The following is a 19,158-nucleotide window of genomic DNA, read 5'->3' as shown; positions in this document are numbered from 1 at the left end:
GGTGTTGAGTCTCATACCAAAAACACTCCTGATTTGGCAGGAGCTCTCCCTATTACTTTCTTGTCATGTGAAAATGTGACATGAAAAGAGAGTAATCTTCATCTGTCAAATATCATAGGCTATGGAATCCACCCCGGGCCACTTTCGATGCCCATGTTTTCTTTCCCATAGCATCATTGTATAACAGCTTCCCAGCTTTTATTTCACCCACTCCCCATTCTAAAACATTGAAGCACTTCTCCAAAGGCAGAGCTTTCCAAACATTTCATGTTGGTGACATGCTTTTTAGGCCTGCATAATTTCGCAACACAGTAATTCAGTTTTGTTTGCAAACGGGAGGTTAAACCAGCCTCTTCTAAGAGATACAAACACATAAATAAACTGTAATGACAAAATGTATGAGAACACAAAATATCTAATGAACATCTTTTATTTATATTTTCAAAAATATATGATTTATTGCTTATTTCACATAGACTCAGATGTTTCTCTTTACGTTTGTGCAACATACCTGCATACTGAAGCCAACACACTAAAGCGGTGATTCTCATCCTGTAGTTCCTCAGATGTTTTGGCCTTCAAATCCCAGAAATCCTAACAGCTGGTAAACTGGCTGGGATTTCTGGGAGTTGTAGGCCAAAACACGTGGGAACCCTCAGGTTGAGAACCACTGCACTAAAGTGTCATGACACACAGTTTGGAAAACTCTATAATAAACATTTTGTCCTGACGAAAAGAGCTTTCAGATCAAACATATCCCAACAGAAGTAGATCCACTAAAGCATCGGATTTACATGAGAGAATCAACCATTAATCTGGGAATAATAATTGACTGATGGGAAATATGCAGCACTCCAGATCTTTTTGGATTGTATCTCCCAGCATTCCACATCATTGTTTATACTAGCTAGGGCTGCTTGAAGCTACAGTTCTGCAATATCTGTATAGCTGCATGATTCCCACTTCTAATTTAGACCTGTGGTATTTTTGGAGGAAAAATATTATTTTTGAGAGGGGGAAAACCCAGCTAATGCCTTTATGTTACAAGTTGAAGTTATGGTGACACCAAAAATCTCAAAGGGTTTTCTTAGGCAAGGAATACTCAGAGATGGTTTTGCCAGTTCCTTCCTCTGATATATAGCCCACATTTCACGGTCTTCATTGGCAGAAATCTCTAGGTCTCTTTAGGTTTTCCGGTGTGACTTTATGGTCAACTTACAACAAACCATAGAATCACTTTGGAAAATCTGAGCTTCTTAGAGAGGCATTCTCTCAATTTAAAAAGTTGTAATTTTTTATTCACAGTTTTTACACATTTGCAGTGGTCCTCTCCATCTAACCCCTGCAAAAATGGAAGGCCTACTGTATCTGCATTTGTCTTTTAAAAAAATTTTTAATGGGTAATCCTTTCTTGATCTAGTTTTTTAATTACTAAAACCTTGAACCCTCCCACCTCCAGTTCTTCCTGGGCAGCACATTCTGATGAAGTTTGCTGTGAAAATTTTGAAGGCATACTAAAGATACTTAAAACATCCAACTGTATCAAGATTGAATTGTTGCATCACAATCATTTGCTTGGAATTCACTGGCAGCAGACTCAGCTAATTGAATTAACATTAAGGGATCCAGCATCTATCTGCAGCAGGATATTAAATAAGAATTAATCCGCAGGAGTATTCCCAGACAACTGCCTACCAGACTAATGTGTGAGAATAATTAGTGGAGCCTATTGAGTGGAAGCCGCTGCCTTAAATGATTCTTTGCATGAACTTTCCCTGTGTGACACATCTTGTTTGTACTCTGGTTTCAGGCGGAAGAGAGCAGACTGCCGTAAGCAACCCCAGGGATGAACTGGCTGAGGCATCCTCTTCTAAAACTACTCAAATGAAGCCCCCAGAAGACAAAGTGGCCTATAGCAAATAAAATGCAGCATTCCCATCTGGTTTTGGATAAAGTTATTTTGCCCCAAGTGGGCGAATCATCTAGTTGTAGCATAATGGCATTTTTGTACTTGATTACATTATTATCAGATATGGTTAGTGTCATATGAGACATGGTCCTGCCCAGTGAATCAAATCTGTTGAATATCAGATTGTGAGCACAACACTCAATAAAACTTCACTACAATTTAAAAATGACTTTGTTTCTTTAAATGCCTAAAAGATCATGTCAGTTATCCACACTATCCGTGTTCATCAGCACACAGTCCTTGTGTCTCTACAGCAGGTCTGGAAAGCTTATGGTCCCTTAAATTTGGTTGGACTACTCCTCCATCATCAAGTACTAAGACTTGTAACTGTTCAACAATGTCTAGAGCACTGCTTTTTATATCATGAGCCCCAACCCCAAATGTGTCTCTTTAGAAAAATGTTGGAGTTACAAAAAATTAACAATAGTAAAAAGTTTCTGAACAATGCCCATTTATACAAATCTGATAACAACAATGTGCAGCATTTGCACTGTACTCTGCAGAAAATTCAGTCTCTTTAGCAAGCCTTGCAGTAAATGGTTTGATTTTTACATTTATTTATATATCTATATGCCTAGGGTCATGTAAAAATATATTAGGCAGAAGGGGATCATGGGTGGAAAAAGTTTAAGAAGCCCTGGTCTAGAGGACAAGGCATTCCCTATAAAGCTCAGTTGTTTTCTGAAGGTTTCTTCTCATTGCCATGATGTCGGTGCATCAAATAATGATGCCACTCACATAGGCATTATTATATCAGTCCTGGCAATGATCGTTTACTTTGACTTGCCCCACAACTCATACAAGTAAAAGGAGCTATTGAGAAATCCATTCACTATCCCCCAAATATATACATCTGGGTGGAGGAATAGAAGACTCAGGTTGAAATGAAGAGCGTAATCCACAGCATATATTCAGTTATGGTAGGGTGAGGTGATACAACTGAGAAAGTCCTCCCAGTGTTTGCTGGACAGTGAAGAAATGTGATGTTGTAGGATAATTTTCAGATGACACATATCATGTATCATCAAAAAGACAAATAGGAGTATTCTCAAGTTTTATATTTGTGGCTTTTCCACTTTTGTGAGAGTCATGTGTCTCTCACTCTTGGGAAACTGGAGGGCGTACTGTGAGACCACATGATTCATAGGAAAAGCAGAAAACAGTAGAAAAAGAGGAAGACCTCTTTACAGGTAGATTAGTGTAATTAAAGAAGCCACGGTCTTGAATTTGCAAGACTGAGCTGGGTAGTTGAGGATTCATGGTGGTTCCTCATTTGTGTGGTCTCCAAAAGTCAAAGCTGACTTGATGGCAAACAATAACATCTATAGCCTGTAAATAGAACTTGGTAGATGAATGTGGAAATGCACTTCACAGATATCTACAGGGACTTTCCTGAGATAAAGGAATTAAACAGTTTCTTTGCACGGTTTTACAAAGCAATTGGCTTTCACAGCTTTTAAGATGATCTATCTAATTAGATATTTTTGTTTTCCTCGTTAAAACTTTTGCCATATTGGACTTATGTATCCCAGTTTACATCATTGGGCAGAATTAGTGCCATTTGAGACCACTTCAACTGCTATGAAATCCTGAAGTTTTGCAAGGGCTTTAGTCTTCTTTATCAAAGATGTCTCACCAAACTACAAATCCATGAATTCCATAGCATTGAGCCACAGCAGTTAAAATGGTGTCAAACTGTGTTAGTTCTGCAGCATATATACATCCTGAGTATCTGCCACAAATGTGACTCCCAATACACATCTGTGATACCTGACATGGCATTGCTCCCACATTTTTATGTGTGTGCTTTTTGGAAAGGGGGCTGGGCATCATCACAATGGCCTAGACTACAGAGATTTTTTTCACAGGGAGTTTTTAGTCCCATTTGCAAAGTGCCCAGGAAGTAGACATCATAATCAGCACTCTTAAATCCTACACAAAAGAGAGAAAAAACATTAAAGCTGAACTCTTCTGCCCATCCTTTGGCACACAGCAGCCTCAGCAGATCTGTTTGTGGAAGCCGGTTCTGGTGGGATCAAAGGAACCTGTGTTGTTGTGCATGGTTTTGACTCCGAAGAGAAATGCCTGTTTATCTCCTTTTAAGAACATTGGAGACATTCTTCAAACTATGGCTCATCTGAGTGGAATTATGACCACAGTAACCAGAAAAATAGCTGTGGTTTTAGCTTGTCTCATTTTTTTCTTGTTTAAATCTTGTTTGCTATTTTGCTGGAGATTGTAGCTGTCTCTACCAACATTTGCTGTAAAGTTGACTTTGAAGTGGAGTGAGATTGCTCCAAATTTCCTGGTCATCAGCTGCCCTGTTCCATTGTAGCCAATTCCTGGCTTCCTTGATTAATTAATCCACCAATAATGTAGTCTTTTCCTTTTCGTACTGCTTCCGCTTTATTTTTGTTTCAGGAAAGCAAAACAACAGCCTCCCTATATATCTATTTGTTGATATGCCAGCATGGGACTAAAATACCTGGAAGACAACAGATCCCATCTGATCTTGGAAGCTAAGCAAAGTCTGTCCTGGTTTGTGCTTAGATGGGATAATATCAGTAAATGCCAGGTGTTTTGTGGTATATATCAGAGGAAGAAACTGGCAAAACCACCTCTAAGAATTCCTTGGGTTTTTTTTTTAAAGCTTTATAAAACTCATTGGGGTCACCATACATTGGCAGGTGACTTGAAGACACAGATAGACACACAGTTGGATTCAAAGTCAACAGATCTTCTAAAGATCTTCTGAAGACCGTTTACAATCTAGATATTTTGGGTTGAATATATTGGTGGAAAAAGATGGTGTGGTGTTTCTCCTAATTCAGGAATGTCAAACTCATTTTCATCGAGGGCCATTTTCATCAGCTTTATAGTTGCCTTCAAAGAGCTGTTGAATCTATTGATGGAGAATTCATGGATACAAAGGAGCAACTATATATTTTTACATAGTGGTCAGTGCTCTTTAGTTTTTACTCGGTTTAGTGCCCCAGATGTTATTGAAAAACAACTTTCATCACTTTTGAGTATCTGCCATTCAGACTGGGATAATGGGAATTGAACCCAAGAACACTAGTGGCTCTGAGGTTGGGGAAAGGTTAAGGGACATTTTAAAGTCAGACATTATATCCACAAGCCTGGTATGTAATTCAAACTGCACTATTATGACTAAATAGAACAAACTGCCGTCTTCTAGGTGTTACTGTATCACAACTCCCATCAACTATGGTCATGATGTCTAATACAGGAGTTGTAGTCCAGCATCTAGGGAGGGGGAGGCACATAAAATGGCATGGTGGGCTAGACCCTCAAGTCCATTGGTGACCTAGAGATTGATTCAAGGAGTTGAGGGTGTTGTATGATATGGAGCCAGAAGACATGTAGCCCAAGATAATGGATACAAAAAAGGCAACATGATGGAGACCTCAAAGCCCAAATGCCAAAGACCCTTCAAGTGACCCTTACACTGAGTCTTATATCCCTGAACCCGAACCCAGTATTTGTGGTCCCTAATCTTAGATACAGCAGTGGTTGAGAACAGTCATCATTGAGAGCAGATGCTTGGACACCGACAATGTTCTTGGAACTGGGTTGGGAAGGATATTCAAAAATGTGTTTTTCAGGTATTTCAAAACCCCTGGAGAGAAAGAATGCTGGGCTAGCAAGAATCGTTGCCATTTGTGTCTTTGTCTACACAAGATTTACATATTCACTGTATAGAAAATACTGTTTTTTAACCTAAAACCCCATTTATGAACTTTATGAAAAATCATTTCCCAACTGCATATATTCTGCAAAGGAATAGAAAAACTCTTATCTTGCACTGAGTCCTGAATTTCAAATAGTCTTTGAAAGTGAGCAGTTTTTAAAGACTTTAAGTGGATATGCAAATGGCTAAAATTCCTATCTTAAAAAATCCACAAAGGCAGAATACAAGTGAAAGATACTGAAGAGTGAGGCCAGTTGGACAATATCAAAATGAAAAATATTTTCAAGTATACACGTTTTTAATTACCCTTAAATTCTCAAATCTATATACAACACATTAAAGCAAATGATTGTTTTTTTAACATGCATTTGAACTCAAACTGTACAGCTGAAGGAAAACATACATTTGGAAACCTGACAGATAAATAAAAATGGGAATATTCAGCCAGGGGGTGGATAAAAATACACATGTTATACATATGTGTTTATTTGGAACTCAAACAACAGTTCGTATCAGGAATAACCCGTTACACATATCAAACTGAATGCACTGTTTCCATCCTCCAAAAAATGGCCAAGCTGTTCTTAAAGTATAGTATATAGTAATGGGTAAGAGTGTGGGACTCCCATAAAAGTGGGGATATCATTACTAAAAACCTACTTTTTAACCCAAGAGAACACCTCTCTATGAACCTTTAGGTCCTCAAGGACAACTGTATGATTTTTTCCAATGGAAGTTGACCAAAGACTTCATCAAGGAGTTTATGTCCCTAGGTTTGCAAGACCTGAGCAGGGTTGTTGAGAAGAGGGTGCCTTGGAGTTTGCTCATTCATGGTAAGCTGGTCTAAGGGTCTTTCTTGCCAAATTTTTTTGGAGCTCAAATTTCTGTGGCTCTCCAAACCTGCACAGTTTTCCAGTGAACCACCATTCATTCTTTGTAAGTGAGCTGGAACATGGGCTGATAATCATTCACAAAATTCTGCCTGAAGCTGGTGATCAAATGTGCAGCTGTTTCCTTAAAGAATTATCTCTCTCTTTCTCCACACACCTCTCCTTTATACATGTCTGAAGCCAGCAGAGCTTAAAACTTTCCAGATTTCTGTCCAATAATGGGTGACTCAGAGCCATTCAGTGAAGACCTGGTCATAGAATTCTCGCCCTCAGTTGTTTGTTCTTCTCTCGTTTGCATAAGAAATCCAGACATCTCTATGTCTGAAAAGCTGGGAGAGACTTCGTTGCAGTCATTCCACATTAATGCCTTGTCCATCAAGAAGCAGAACGGAGTAGTAATAAATAAGGAAAGGAAGGAAAATAAAACTGAAAGGAGCTCTTTAACTAAAAGAGGAAAGCTGTGCTCATGGCATTGAACTGAATGTGATTTTTAGGATAGATCATGCACTCACCAAAGTGGTGCACAACTGTCTTCCCCAAGCTGGTTCCTTCTAGATATGTTGGACTATACTTCCATCATTCCCTTGGATGATGAACAAGAACAGCTCATGAGACCTTGGGTCACATATGTTCCCTTAGTCTTTGCTTTGAACTTTATCTATATATATAGGGTAATGAAATTTCGGCCTAGGACAAAACAACAAAACTACACATCCCAGAAACACTAAACATGGCAGCACAACCCGTCATCCATGCCTCTACATTCATACAACAAAAAGAAAACAAAAATAAAGTCCTAATTAGAGGGAGAGGAAAAATTGTTTTTATCCAATTGCTGCCAGTTAGAAGGCTAAGCCCGCCCACTTGGCCTCCTAGCAACCCACTCAGCCCAGGGGACAGGCAGAGTTAGGCCTCACTTAGGCCTCTTCCACACTGCCTATAAAATACAGATTATCTGATTTTAATTAGATTATATGGCAGTGTAGACTCAAGGCCCTTCCACACAGCTATATAACCCATTTATAATTGAGTTAATGTAAGGTAAAACCTTTACCCTTTACCTTAACTACCGCCAATTCCTCAATACTTTATTTCCCATACCACCATACTTCGCCACAGCAACGCATGGCCGGGCACAGCTAGTAATATGTATAAAGCAAATTGGTATTGAAGCTGGGCCTTTGGTGATGATCATATAGCATCATGTGCATCCTGCTGCTGGTTGGCCTTCCTCCTGTAATTCTCCCATCTCTTGCTATCAATGGGTAAAACCTTTCCCAACCTAGTGCCTTCCAAATGTGTTGGACTACACTTCCTATCATTCCCTGGAATGATGGTCAGGAACAGTTCATCCCACAATGTTCCAGACAACTTAGCAAACAGATTCCTTCCACTTCTTTGGGAGCAAAGTATAACATTCAATAGCTTGCAATCCCACAACTTACCTGTCACCTCTCATGTTGGAGCAATGGGTCCATTCCCTTGCTATTCCCAAGCTTTCCATTTTCTATTTATTTTCTATTTTATAGTTATATTTTTGTTTTTCAAAGCTGAAATTGCAAAGGTAAAGGTAAAGGTAAAGGTTTTCCCCTGACGTTAAGTCCAGTCGTGACCGACTCTGGGGGTTGGTGCTCATCTCCATTTCTAAGCCGAAGAGTTGTCCGTAGACATCTCCAAGGTCATGTGGCCGGCATGACTGCATGGAGCGCCGTTACCTTCCCGCTGGAGTGGTACCTATTGATCTACTCACATTGGCATGTTTTCGAACTGCTAGGTTGGAAGGAGCTGGGGCTAACAGCGGGCGCTCATACCGCTCCCGGGGTTTGAACCTGGGACCTTTCGGTCTCCTGCTTAGTGCTTTAACACACTTCGCCACTGAGGCTCAAAAAATTGCAAAACTGCTCTAAAATAAAAACAAAAAAGTTACGTAACAGTGGTAGTTTGAGAAGACAGGGTTGTACATTGATGTATATGCGACTATATACCAAGCATGAGCAGACTTATGCCCTCCAGGTATTTTGGACTTCAATTCCCACAATTTCTAACAGCCTCAGGCCCTTTCCTTTTGCTTAAGTGGCTGAGAGGGAAAAGGAAATGGCCTGAGGATGTTAGGAATTATGGGAGTCGAAGTCCAAAACACCTGGAAGGTCCAAGTTTGCCTATGCCTGCTATATACGCTATTTACTTATACTACTGAAGTGGCCACAGAAATTATTTTGTGACTGCCCCTTTAAAGCAAAATTCAACAAGGGTTTTTTTTTGGATTGTAGCTAAATAGCTTTCATGCTGTTTTTTTTACTTTTTCTTTTTAGACAACTTATTTCATTTGGCCAAGGAAGCACACCAGAAGGACAGGGTAATTCAGACTGGCAGGATAGTTTTGGATGAGAGAAATGCTGTGGATTCCAGGTTTCCAGGTTACACTGTACACATTGGAACATTAAAAATGAAAAAGAGGAGAAAAGTCAAACATTGGGAAAACTCTTAAAGAGTTTTGCCTTGCTTAATGGCCTCATTACAGAATAAACCTTTGCCATTCTGTTCACACAACCTATAAAGTGCCCCAGCTGAAGGCAAAGCTACTGTTTGTCCAGGACTGGTCATATCATTACGGAAAGGGGGGCAACTGATCCAAATGGTGATAATCGGCATCCCCAGCCCTTCAACTTTTCCTCTTGATCTCCCCAGATACCTCCTAGAATGCTTCTACACTGGCACTAATGCAGTTTGAAAATGGATTAAAATGAACTGGTTTCGCTCTGTAGCACCTACACAACCACTACAGGAACCAGTTCAAGGCTGAGACTGTGGGTACAATATCAACTAATTATGAATGGGAACTGAATCCAGGAATCACAGTATCTGTGGCTAGACAGCCTCCGGACAACCTCTAGAAAATGCAGGTGGTTCCCTTTAAATAGTTACTGAGATGCATTGATACACGTATCCATGTCATTTTAGGATCAGTACTGAACCATGGAAGAGCACATGAAATGAGAACAAAGGGGTGGAAAGCAAGACTCCCCATGGGAACGATTTAATTTCTTCTCTGCAGGAGTAATTTTTTTTCCCATTCAGCTGTGTTTCAGCATTTTTAAAAAGTGCTTCAGTGCTGGTGATGTCCTGACAAGTTCTCCACACTTTTCAGTCTATTATTCTAGCCCTAATTGGGATATACTCTGTTCAGATGCAGCACATTATTAGTTTATTCTGAATTTTCTGGTGGGTTTTTGGTGCATTGTTTCCTGCACTACAGCATTTGCACTATAGCATGTATTGGGGGGTGTGCTTTAAACTACAGTATATGATCTGTGTAACCCCATCCTGAGGTTTTGGGGAAACATTACCTTGTCTAATTTACAGTGCATTTTCTGCAACTCCACAACTAGTACTGCTGAGCTGCCTCACTAAAATAGGAAATATTGAAGGATGATTCAGCTGCCACCATTCGGCTTTCCATATGGAATGGAGAGTATCTCATCCTTTGCCTCGGGCAGAGAAAAACATTTGGCCCACCCCCATATTTCTGGGATTAAGAGATTGAGTGAGCAAACTGTACTTTCCATTAGAGATTAAGAGACCTCACATTTTTGTAATAGCACCAGACAAGAAGAGGAGGAAGATGAAAGCACACACTTCTTTCCATGTCTCTCTGACCAGTCTGTTGAAGGAGTGACACTACTCACAGAATTACCATGATGGCACAAGGACTATGCACTTTGCTCCAAATCAGAAAGGAGGAAGATAAGGAAGAGGAGGAGAAAGAGCTGGAGGGGGGCAGAGAAATGAAAGTGAGGACTTGGGGACAGAGAAGGCATCCTTGGAGCAAGGCAGAAGCATCACGGTGCCAAGGTTGGATAAAGAAGTATGGGTCAAGATATGAGTCTAGAAAGGAGGTGGAGAAGAAGATGGAAAAGGGAAGAACACTCCAGAAAATTTTTGCAAAAGAATCATTGTCCTAGAAATTGGAGAAGGCTTATAGAGTAGCAGCCATAAACCTGCAAATTATCAAATCAGTGAAAGAAAAAAATGTAGACATTGAAGGCCAACTGTATTAGGATTATTTGGTTTGATCTGTAATTGCAAAATAATAATGTTTATCTCTTTTCATTATATTTAGGATTGGGGGACAGAGTCCTACTTCATTTTCAAATGGCATTTCTTTTCTCTCTCTCTTTTCTTTTCCTCTTTTCCTTCTTTCTATTTTCCCCCTTTTGAGAATGTATATTGCTATGATTATGAATTGCACGGTGTTAAAAATAAATAAATAAATTGACATGCTGGAATCTGTTCAGAGGAGGGCAACTGGAATGATCAAATGTCTGGAGACCATTCCTTATGAGGAACAGCTTAAAGAGCTGGGCATGTTTAGCTTTCAGAAAAGAAGGCTGAGAAGAGACATGATAGACATATATAAATATGTGAAAGGATGTCATAAGGAAGAGGGAGCAGGCTTGGATTCTGCTGCCCTGGAAACTAGCAGTGAGTTCAAATTACAGGAAGGAAGATTTCACCTGAAGAACTTCCTGACCATGAGTGGAACTTACTGTTTTAGAGTGTAGTGGAAGCTTCTTGAGGTTTTTAACCAAAGACTGGATGACCATTCTCCTGCAAAGGATCGTTACCTTGTCGCGGTGCTGGAGCTTGAGCAGACTGCATCCAGGAAATCAGACGACATTTACTTCTTGGGAGGAGAGCAATGACCAATCTTGATAAAATAGTGAAGAGTAAAGACATTACACAGCATAGTTAAAGCAATTGTATTCCCTGTAGAAACCTATAGATGCAAGAGCTGGACCATAAGGAAGGCTGAGCGAACGAAGATAGATGCATTTGAACTGTGGTGTTGGAGGAAAATTCTGAGAGTGCCTTGGATCGCAAGAAGGTCCAACCAGTCCATCCTCCAGGAAATAATGCCTGGTTGCTCAATGGAGGGAAGGATATTAGAGGAAAAGCTGAAGTACTTTGGTCACATCATGAGAAGACAGGAAAGCTTAGAGACGAGAATTATGCAGGGGAAATGGAAGGAAAAAGGAAGAGGGGACGACCAAGAGCAAGATGGATGGATGGTATCCTTGAAGGAACTGGTGGTGGTGATGGCCAACAGGGAGCTCTGGCGTGGACTGGTCCATGAGGTCACCAAGAGTCGGAAGTGACTGAGTGAATGAACAACAACAGGGATGGCCATTTATTGGGGGTGCTTTGATTGTGCTTTTCCTGCATGGCAGGGGGTTAGACTGGATGGCCTCTCCCAGCTCTATTATTCTATGAATCTATGCAAGTGAACAACTTCTCATTCTTTCGCAAGAAGCCTTTTCTTGAGACTTAGGACAATTGTTGCCAACCAGAGTCAGCTGTGTTCAGCTAAATAGGCCAGTGAGATGACTCTGTATAAAGCAACTTCATTTCCAGCAAGTTTGTGTCTGTTTTCTCTGGCTATTTTTTAATGTGCCAGATTTGATGGCACAGTAGTTAGATCACTCTAATAACAAATTCAGGTGATGCATGCCAACAGTCATGTCACCAAATTGTAAAACAAGGCTGCTGAGAAACAAGAGGGAAGTAGAAGCATGTTTTAGAGAACGCAAGGTTTGCAAAAGCAGAAATGATCTTTAAAAATGACAACTGGGCTTGACGAAAAGCATCTGAGTGCAGTCTAAGTATGATCAGGATCCTACTATATGAAGTGCACGAGCACTGGGAAAAGTTACTTTATTGGTCTTTATTTCTGTTGTTGTGTGCTTTCAAGTCATTTCCAATCTATGGCCATCCTAAGCCAACCCTATTACTTTTCTTAGCAAGATCTGTCTAGAAGAGATTTGTCTTTGCTTTCCTCTGAAACTGAGTGAATGTGATTTGTCCAAGGTTGCCCAGTTGCTTTCATAGTTGAACAAGGGTTCAAAGCTTGATCTTCAAAATCATAATCCACTGCTTTAACCACTACATCATGCTGCAATTCTCCAAATATCCCTACAAGCATGACCTGTGGCCCTCATGGTTTACAGATTCTAGGAATGATGATCCAATGAACCATTTGTAGCACTGCGGTCAAGCACTTTACAATGAACTGGGTCTGAAGTAGAGCAAGCAGATAGGAATTTTGACTTGAAGCATTCACTTCAGGAGGCAAGAAAACAATGGACTATAGAATCATACAGTCATGGCCATCATATACGCTTCACTCAATGCAGGAACCTCAGGTAGAACATATCCAGGAGGTAGTTGTCCAGCTTTGGCCCCTCACTCTTTTACTCCCCGTGACCCTCACAGCCCATTGAAAATCCATCTTGGAGGAGGATCTTACACAAGATGCCATTGCCAGAATTTTGGGGACTTGTCTGTCTGCATCAATTGTGCATGTGAGGATGTAGGATTCAGAGAAAGCTCTCCCCCAAACGTCACAAACTCAAGTAGAGTCATGTAAGAAGTCAAGATCCTTCAGAAAGTCTGAACACAAGCTGTGTAGAGATTTGAAGGTCATAGCAAGCAGTCTGAATTATGTCTTCAAATGGACTAGTAGCCAGTGAAGATGTCATAGCAAAGAGTTTCAGTTCTGCTTATAACACTATGTAACATGATTTTTGTTCCTGTATTATAATTGTTATTGTGTTATTATTTAACTTATGGTAGTCATACTGTTAGTCGCACTTTATGGCATTGAATATTTGCTACTGTATGTTGTTAACACCCCTGAGACCCAATTGGGGAGATAGGATGGGATACAAATAAAGATTATTATTATTATTATTATTATTATTATTATTATTATTATTATTATTATTTTATTATGACACAGCAAACAAGATAGATGTGCTGGATTTCATATCACAAAATCACAAGTCGAACACTTCTCAAGTGTCTAGGACTGTGTGATGTATTTTCAGATGATGCGTGCAGATCCCAGTAGGGTGGCCTTTTGCAGTTGGCAGATCATGGTTTTGTCAATGTCTCTTGTTTTCAAATGCCGGCTGAGATCTTTTGGCACAGCACCCAGTGTGCCCATCATCACCGGGATCACCTGCACTGGTTTCTGCCAGAATCTTTGAAGTTCAATCTTGAGGTCCTGATAGCGGCTGAGTTTTTCATGTTGTTTTTCGTCAATGCGACTGTCACCTGGGATGGCAACATCAATGATCCAAATCTTTTTTCTTCTCCACAACTGTGATGTCTGGTATGTTCTGTTCCAGAACTTTGTCAGTCTGGATTCGGAAGTCCCACAGTATCTTTGCGTGCTCATTTTCCAATACTTTTGCAGGTTTGTGATCCCACCAGTTCTTTACTGCTGGGAGGTAGTACTTGAGACATATGTTCCAATGAATCATTTGGGCCACATAGTTGGGCCTCTGTTTGTAGTCTGTCTGTGCGATTTTCTTACAGCAGCTGAGGATATGATCAATGGTTTCGTCGGTTTCCTTGCACAATCTGCATTTTGGGTCATCAGCTGATTTTTCGATCTTGGCCTGAATTGCATTTGTTCTGATGGCTTGCCCCTTGACTGCAAGGATCAGGCCTTCTGTCTCCTTTGTCAATGTCCCATTTGTGAGCCAGAGCAGCAGCATTATTATTATTTGTATTATTATTATTATATAATAATAATAATAATAATAATAATAATAATAATAATATGTAATTTCCTAATTGGTTCTATCATAAAAACATGGAAAAGGTTTGTGTTTGCAGTCTGCACAAACGGTTAAAAATGGCATATGAAAGATTAAAAATAGCACATTGAAATGCTAAAAATGGTAGCCACAAAAACGAAGCCTCTGGAGCATAACAACTACTTTCAAAATAACTACTGCTTAATTAAACAGGAAGCAACACTTTCAAACCAGGAACAGAAAATATTTCAAATTTTGTTATATACCGTAATACGTACATAGGAAACATAATATAATAGGAAAATAGTATTTGTCAGGAAGCCACTGATGATATGTCGAAACGCAGCAATTATATCATTTATAAGCTATGACCCAACTCTTGCTGAATGCAAACATCATGCAAAGAGCATTTTACCCTAAATAGCCCCATATGCACCCTTTTGAGTCTTTTTCTTTTTCAGTGATCAAGAGAGAGAGAAATATGAATTGCTCTGTAATTATGCTGGGGGTTCAGTGGTGTGAAGGAAGAATGTAAATATAGCTTTGTGGCATGTCTTAAAATGTCATAAGAGGTAGCATAAAAGAGCACATCTGCTTCTGAAAAATAGCTTTGTTTGGGCCCTGCATTTTCAGAATATTGATTCCAAGCCACCAATTCTGGTGAAAGGCTTTCTAACTCTTTATGTGTTTTCTTTTTCAAAAAATCAATTAAATTTTGAATGCACAGATTATCAGTTGGCACCTGATTTTTTTACAGTCCTGTTTATTAAACTGTGGTTGGATCATTGATACATTGGACTTGGGACTGCATTACATCAACTGGAGCTCACAATGGCGGAATGGATTAAACCCTTGTGCTGGCAGGACTGCTGACCAAAAAGTTGACAGTTTGATTCTGGGGAGCAGGGTGAGATCCCATCTGTCAGCTCCAGCTTTACATGCAGGGATATGAGACAAGCCTCCCACAGGATGGTAAAACATCTGGGTGTCCCCAGGGCAACGTCCTTGCAGACGGCCAATTCTCGGGGGCTCCGATTGATGTGATGAAGTTCCAAGTCCAATGTATCAATGATCTAACCATAGGGCTGCTGTGAGTCTTTTGGGCTGTATGAGCATTTTCCAGAAATTTTCTCTCCTGACGTTTCACACACATTTGTAGCAGGCATCCTCAGAGGTTGTGAAGATACCTGCCACATATGTGGGCAAAACGTCAGGAGAGAAACTTCTGGAACATGGCCGTACAGCCTGAAAGACTCACAGAAACCCAATGATTCCGGCCATGAAAGCCTTCCACAATAGATCTAACCACAGTTTCTCAAGTGGCTCCTGACATGAAAAAAAAATCACATGAACCCACTTCCACTGAGGTCATGGCTTCGGTTTTGAAATCTTTGAGGAAGAATTTTTTCTGAATCCCGCTTCCCATGTGAACACATCTAATGAAGACATGTTTCAGACTTACAGGGATTGTCTTTGCCCAGATTTGATCAGAGCAAAGTTGCCACTGCGTCTTTTTGAGAGGGTTTTTCTCCCAGTTTCAGCCAGTGGTTTCCCTGGTCTTCATAGTCATAGTCCAAAATGAAAACCACTACATCATGCTAGCTCTCGTAATATAGTGGTTTGAGTGTTGGATTATCTCTCAACCTTTATTTTGTTGAGTTTCTTTGGATCCCACCAAAATTTCCTTGCAATTCTTGTTTCATGTTGGGTTGTGAGACTTCCCACACTGAAATTTATGCATTTTCGTATTTCCTAATTGGCACATTTATTTGCAATGTCTTCCCATTAACTAAAGCATATTTTGAGATACATGCATTTAACCATTGAATTGTTAAAACTGTGAATGTTCTTTCATTTGTCCTTCATTTCTTGGGGAGTGAAAGCTTTGCAAGGCTTAGACATCTGCAAATGCTGAAGACCAGAGCCAGAATTAAGTATCAGTAACATCTTATAACCCAACTTCCTCAAACCTGATAGAAACATCTTTCTACTGGCAGGAGAAACCTATTTCTCCCCATGCAGCTGATACCTGGAATAATATGTCTGAGGGGAAGTTACGATGGTTGCAATAGTGTTACAATCATGATTTTTTTTTTCGTGTCAGGAGAGACTTGAGAAACTGCAAATTGCTTCTAGTGTGAGAAAATTGGCTGTCTGGAAGGATATTGCCCAGGGGATACACAAATGTTTGATGTTTTACCATCCTGTGGAAGACTTCTCTCATGTCCCAACATGGGAAGCTGGAGCTGACAGACGGGAGCTCACCCCACTCCCCAAATTCGAATCACCAACCTTTTAGCCAGCAGTTCTGCCAGCACAAAGGTTTAACCCATGGTGCCACAATCATGATGAAATAGCCACAATGAATATAAATCAGTTACCTGTTCTGTATTCATGATTGGCCGTGTTCAGAGTACAAAGTGATGGCATTTATCTAAGTTTACCTGATTAAGTTGCTGTTCCAGAATGCTGCCTGACATGTGCATCTTATCACAAGTCCTGAAAGATATAAAAACATTGCTTTTGTTGAGACTTCTAAAGCCAGAGCAATTTTTTCCCATTCTGAATATACACATGAGTTGGAGATTGTTTTGGAAAGAAAAAATGCACACACACTCACTCACACATAAATTCACCCAACAACCTTACTTTTGACATGGGTTGGGATTATTTAGGGATGTAGCATGAAGAGTATATATGAAGAAACACAGTAGAAAACTCTGAATCCCATCCATTAGCTCTTGGCTCTTGGTAGGACTTGTGAAATGAGAGATATGTGGAAGGAGGCATGACAGAGACATGATCCATTAGCCGTAAAGTCAACAAAACTGTGCATACGAGAGAATGTTCCTTCTTGTACACAGTTCCTGGAATTGCTATAAAAATTCCAATAAAACAGCCAGAGTGCAAAATCCAAACACGAATATGTAGTTCAGGGTGATTGAAAATTATAGTGTATATGAGCAGTTCATCTCCAGCTGCCTTTCTTGCCCTATTTTGCCTCAACACTGTAAACAAATTAATTTGCACCCTTTGTTGTGCAAATTGACCCTATTATCACAACAGCTTGTGGTTTGATGTCAATATAAGATAGGAAATGAAAGACACCAGCTCCGATTCCTTATTAACTTAACAACTTGAACAACCGTGGGTACTGCTACACTGAAGAATTAATGCAGTTTTATTCCACTTTAGCTGCCATGTTTCGATGCTATGGAATCATGCGAGCTGTAGTTTAACAAAGTCTTCAGATTTCATAGGATTTGGCCATGGCAGTTAAAATGATGCCAAACTGCATTAATTCTACAGTGTAGATGCACCCCATGATTAGTCTCTGCAACACTCGATTGAAAATTTGGCTTTTTTGTAATCTTATAGGATCATTTCTTTCCACCATTAGCTTTGGAGTGATGAAGACCATCTCCAGAATCCTATAGCTACCAAGATTGATCTCCGTATCTGTGGGACCAGTATCATTTATCCACATTTGAGGAATTATGTCCTCTTTAGACATTTTTGAGTTCCTCCAGTATGACTCTATGATATTCATAGGTCAGAAATCCTTCATTTCAATAGGGTTCATTATTATACATAGTTTAGGAACGTATATCCCTGTGGATATGGGGTTGTATTGTACAATCCAATATTTTTGGCACACATTTTCAGTCTTCAGAGTAGGTGGAAATACAAAAGACTATGTTGGATAGAAAAAAGTGAACATTTTAAACCTTAAGGAGTGAAATCCATCAAGCATACTGAGATTTCCCCTCATTCGATTTCTCTCACTCTTTTCTTGGTAAATTATTGAAGCCTTTTGCAAACCATTTTTGGACACATATTTTCCCCTTTCTCACCAGAAACAAGAAGTCCAAGTTACGTAAGTGTATCTCGAGGCTATATTTTTTGCAGTTAATGGGAAATTTGAGAATGAAAAAGGCTATAGCCTATAACTTTGGCTGTTGATCTTATGAACCAAACTGGGGTGGAATCCAACAATCTCATTCTTCATCATGGTCTCTTGGTGAAACTTTCCTTCCATGCAATCTGCTCTGGAGGAGTGAAATGCATTTTTAACGTTGTAGAACCCATTTGTCAGTACTTTGAATAAGATTTATGGTGATAGAGTGTGAGATATATATATATGGCTTATTAGCTAAAAAGGGTTGGTGGGGAGGGAGAAGAGAAAATCATGCATTTTAGCCAAATGCTGAGGAATATCCCTAACAGGAAAAGTATAATTAAAATATTTAATTTTTTAAAACCAAAGCAAAACCAACCTCAAATTGGGAAGGAAGCATAGAAACAGAGGAATGAGTGGGTTGCTGTGAGTTTTCCGGGCTGTATGGCCATGTTCTAAAAGCATTCTCTCCTGTTGTTTCACCCACATCTATCGCACACATCCTCAGAGGTTGTGAAGTCTGTTGGAAACTCGGCAAGTGGGGTTTATATATCTGTGGAATAATGTCAAGGGTGGGAGAAGGAACTCTTGCCTGTTTGAGGCAAGTGTGAATGTTGGCATTGACCTTTCAGCTTCAAAGCCTGGCTGCTTCCTGCCTGGGGGAATCCTTTGTTGGGAGGTTAGCTGGCCTTGATTGTTTCTTGTCTGGAATTCCCCTGTTTTCTGAGTGTTGTTCTTTATTTACTGTCCTGATTGTAGAGTTTTTTAAATATTGGTAGCCAGATTTTGTTCATCTTCATAGTTCCTTCCTTTCTGTTGAAATTCTCCACACGCTTGTGGATTTCAGTGGCTTCTCTGTGTAGTCTGACATGGTGATTGTTAGAGTGGTCCAGCATTTCTGTTTTCTCAGATAATATGCTGCATCCAGGTTGGTTCATCCAGTGCTCTGCTAGGCTCACTTCTCTGGTTGAGTTAGTCTGCAGTGCCTTTCATGTTCCTCGATTCGTGTTTGGGCAATGCTGTGTTTGGTGGTCCCTATGTAGACTTGTTCACAGCTGTAATTCAATACCATTCAATGCTAATCAAGT

General features: G+C 40.0%; 1 protein-coding gene across 1 annotated transcript in view; it reads left to right on the top strand.

Annotated features, from left to right (window-relative positions):
- Nucleotides 1–2,135, top strand: part of tg (thyroglobulin) — a 157,299-nt gene extending 155,164 nt beyond the window's left edge. The window contains exon 48 of the mRNA XM_062980017.1: nt 1,811–2,135. Coding sequence (XP_062836087.1) covers nt 1,811–1,923 — 113 coding nt within the window. The 3' untranslated portion in view covers nt 1,924–2,135. The remainder of the gene's footprint in view (nt 1–1,810) is intronic.
- Nucleotides 2,136–19,158: the final 17,023 nt, after the last annotated feature.

This window comes from Anolis carolinensis, chromosome 4 (genome assembly GCF_035594765.1).
Source record: "Anolis carolinensis isolate JA03-04 chromosome 4, rAnoCar3.1.pri, whole genome shotgun sequence".
NCBI classification, from domain to species: domain Eukaryota; kingdom Metazoa; phylum Chordata; class Lepidosauria; order Squamata; family Dactyloidae; genus Anolis; species Anolis carolinensis.
The sequence above is the reverse complement of the archived record's forward strand: the minus strand, read 5'-3'. Positions and strand labels throughout refer to the sequence as shown.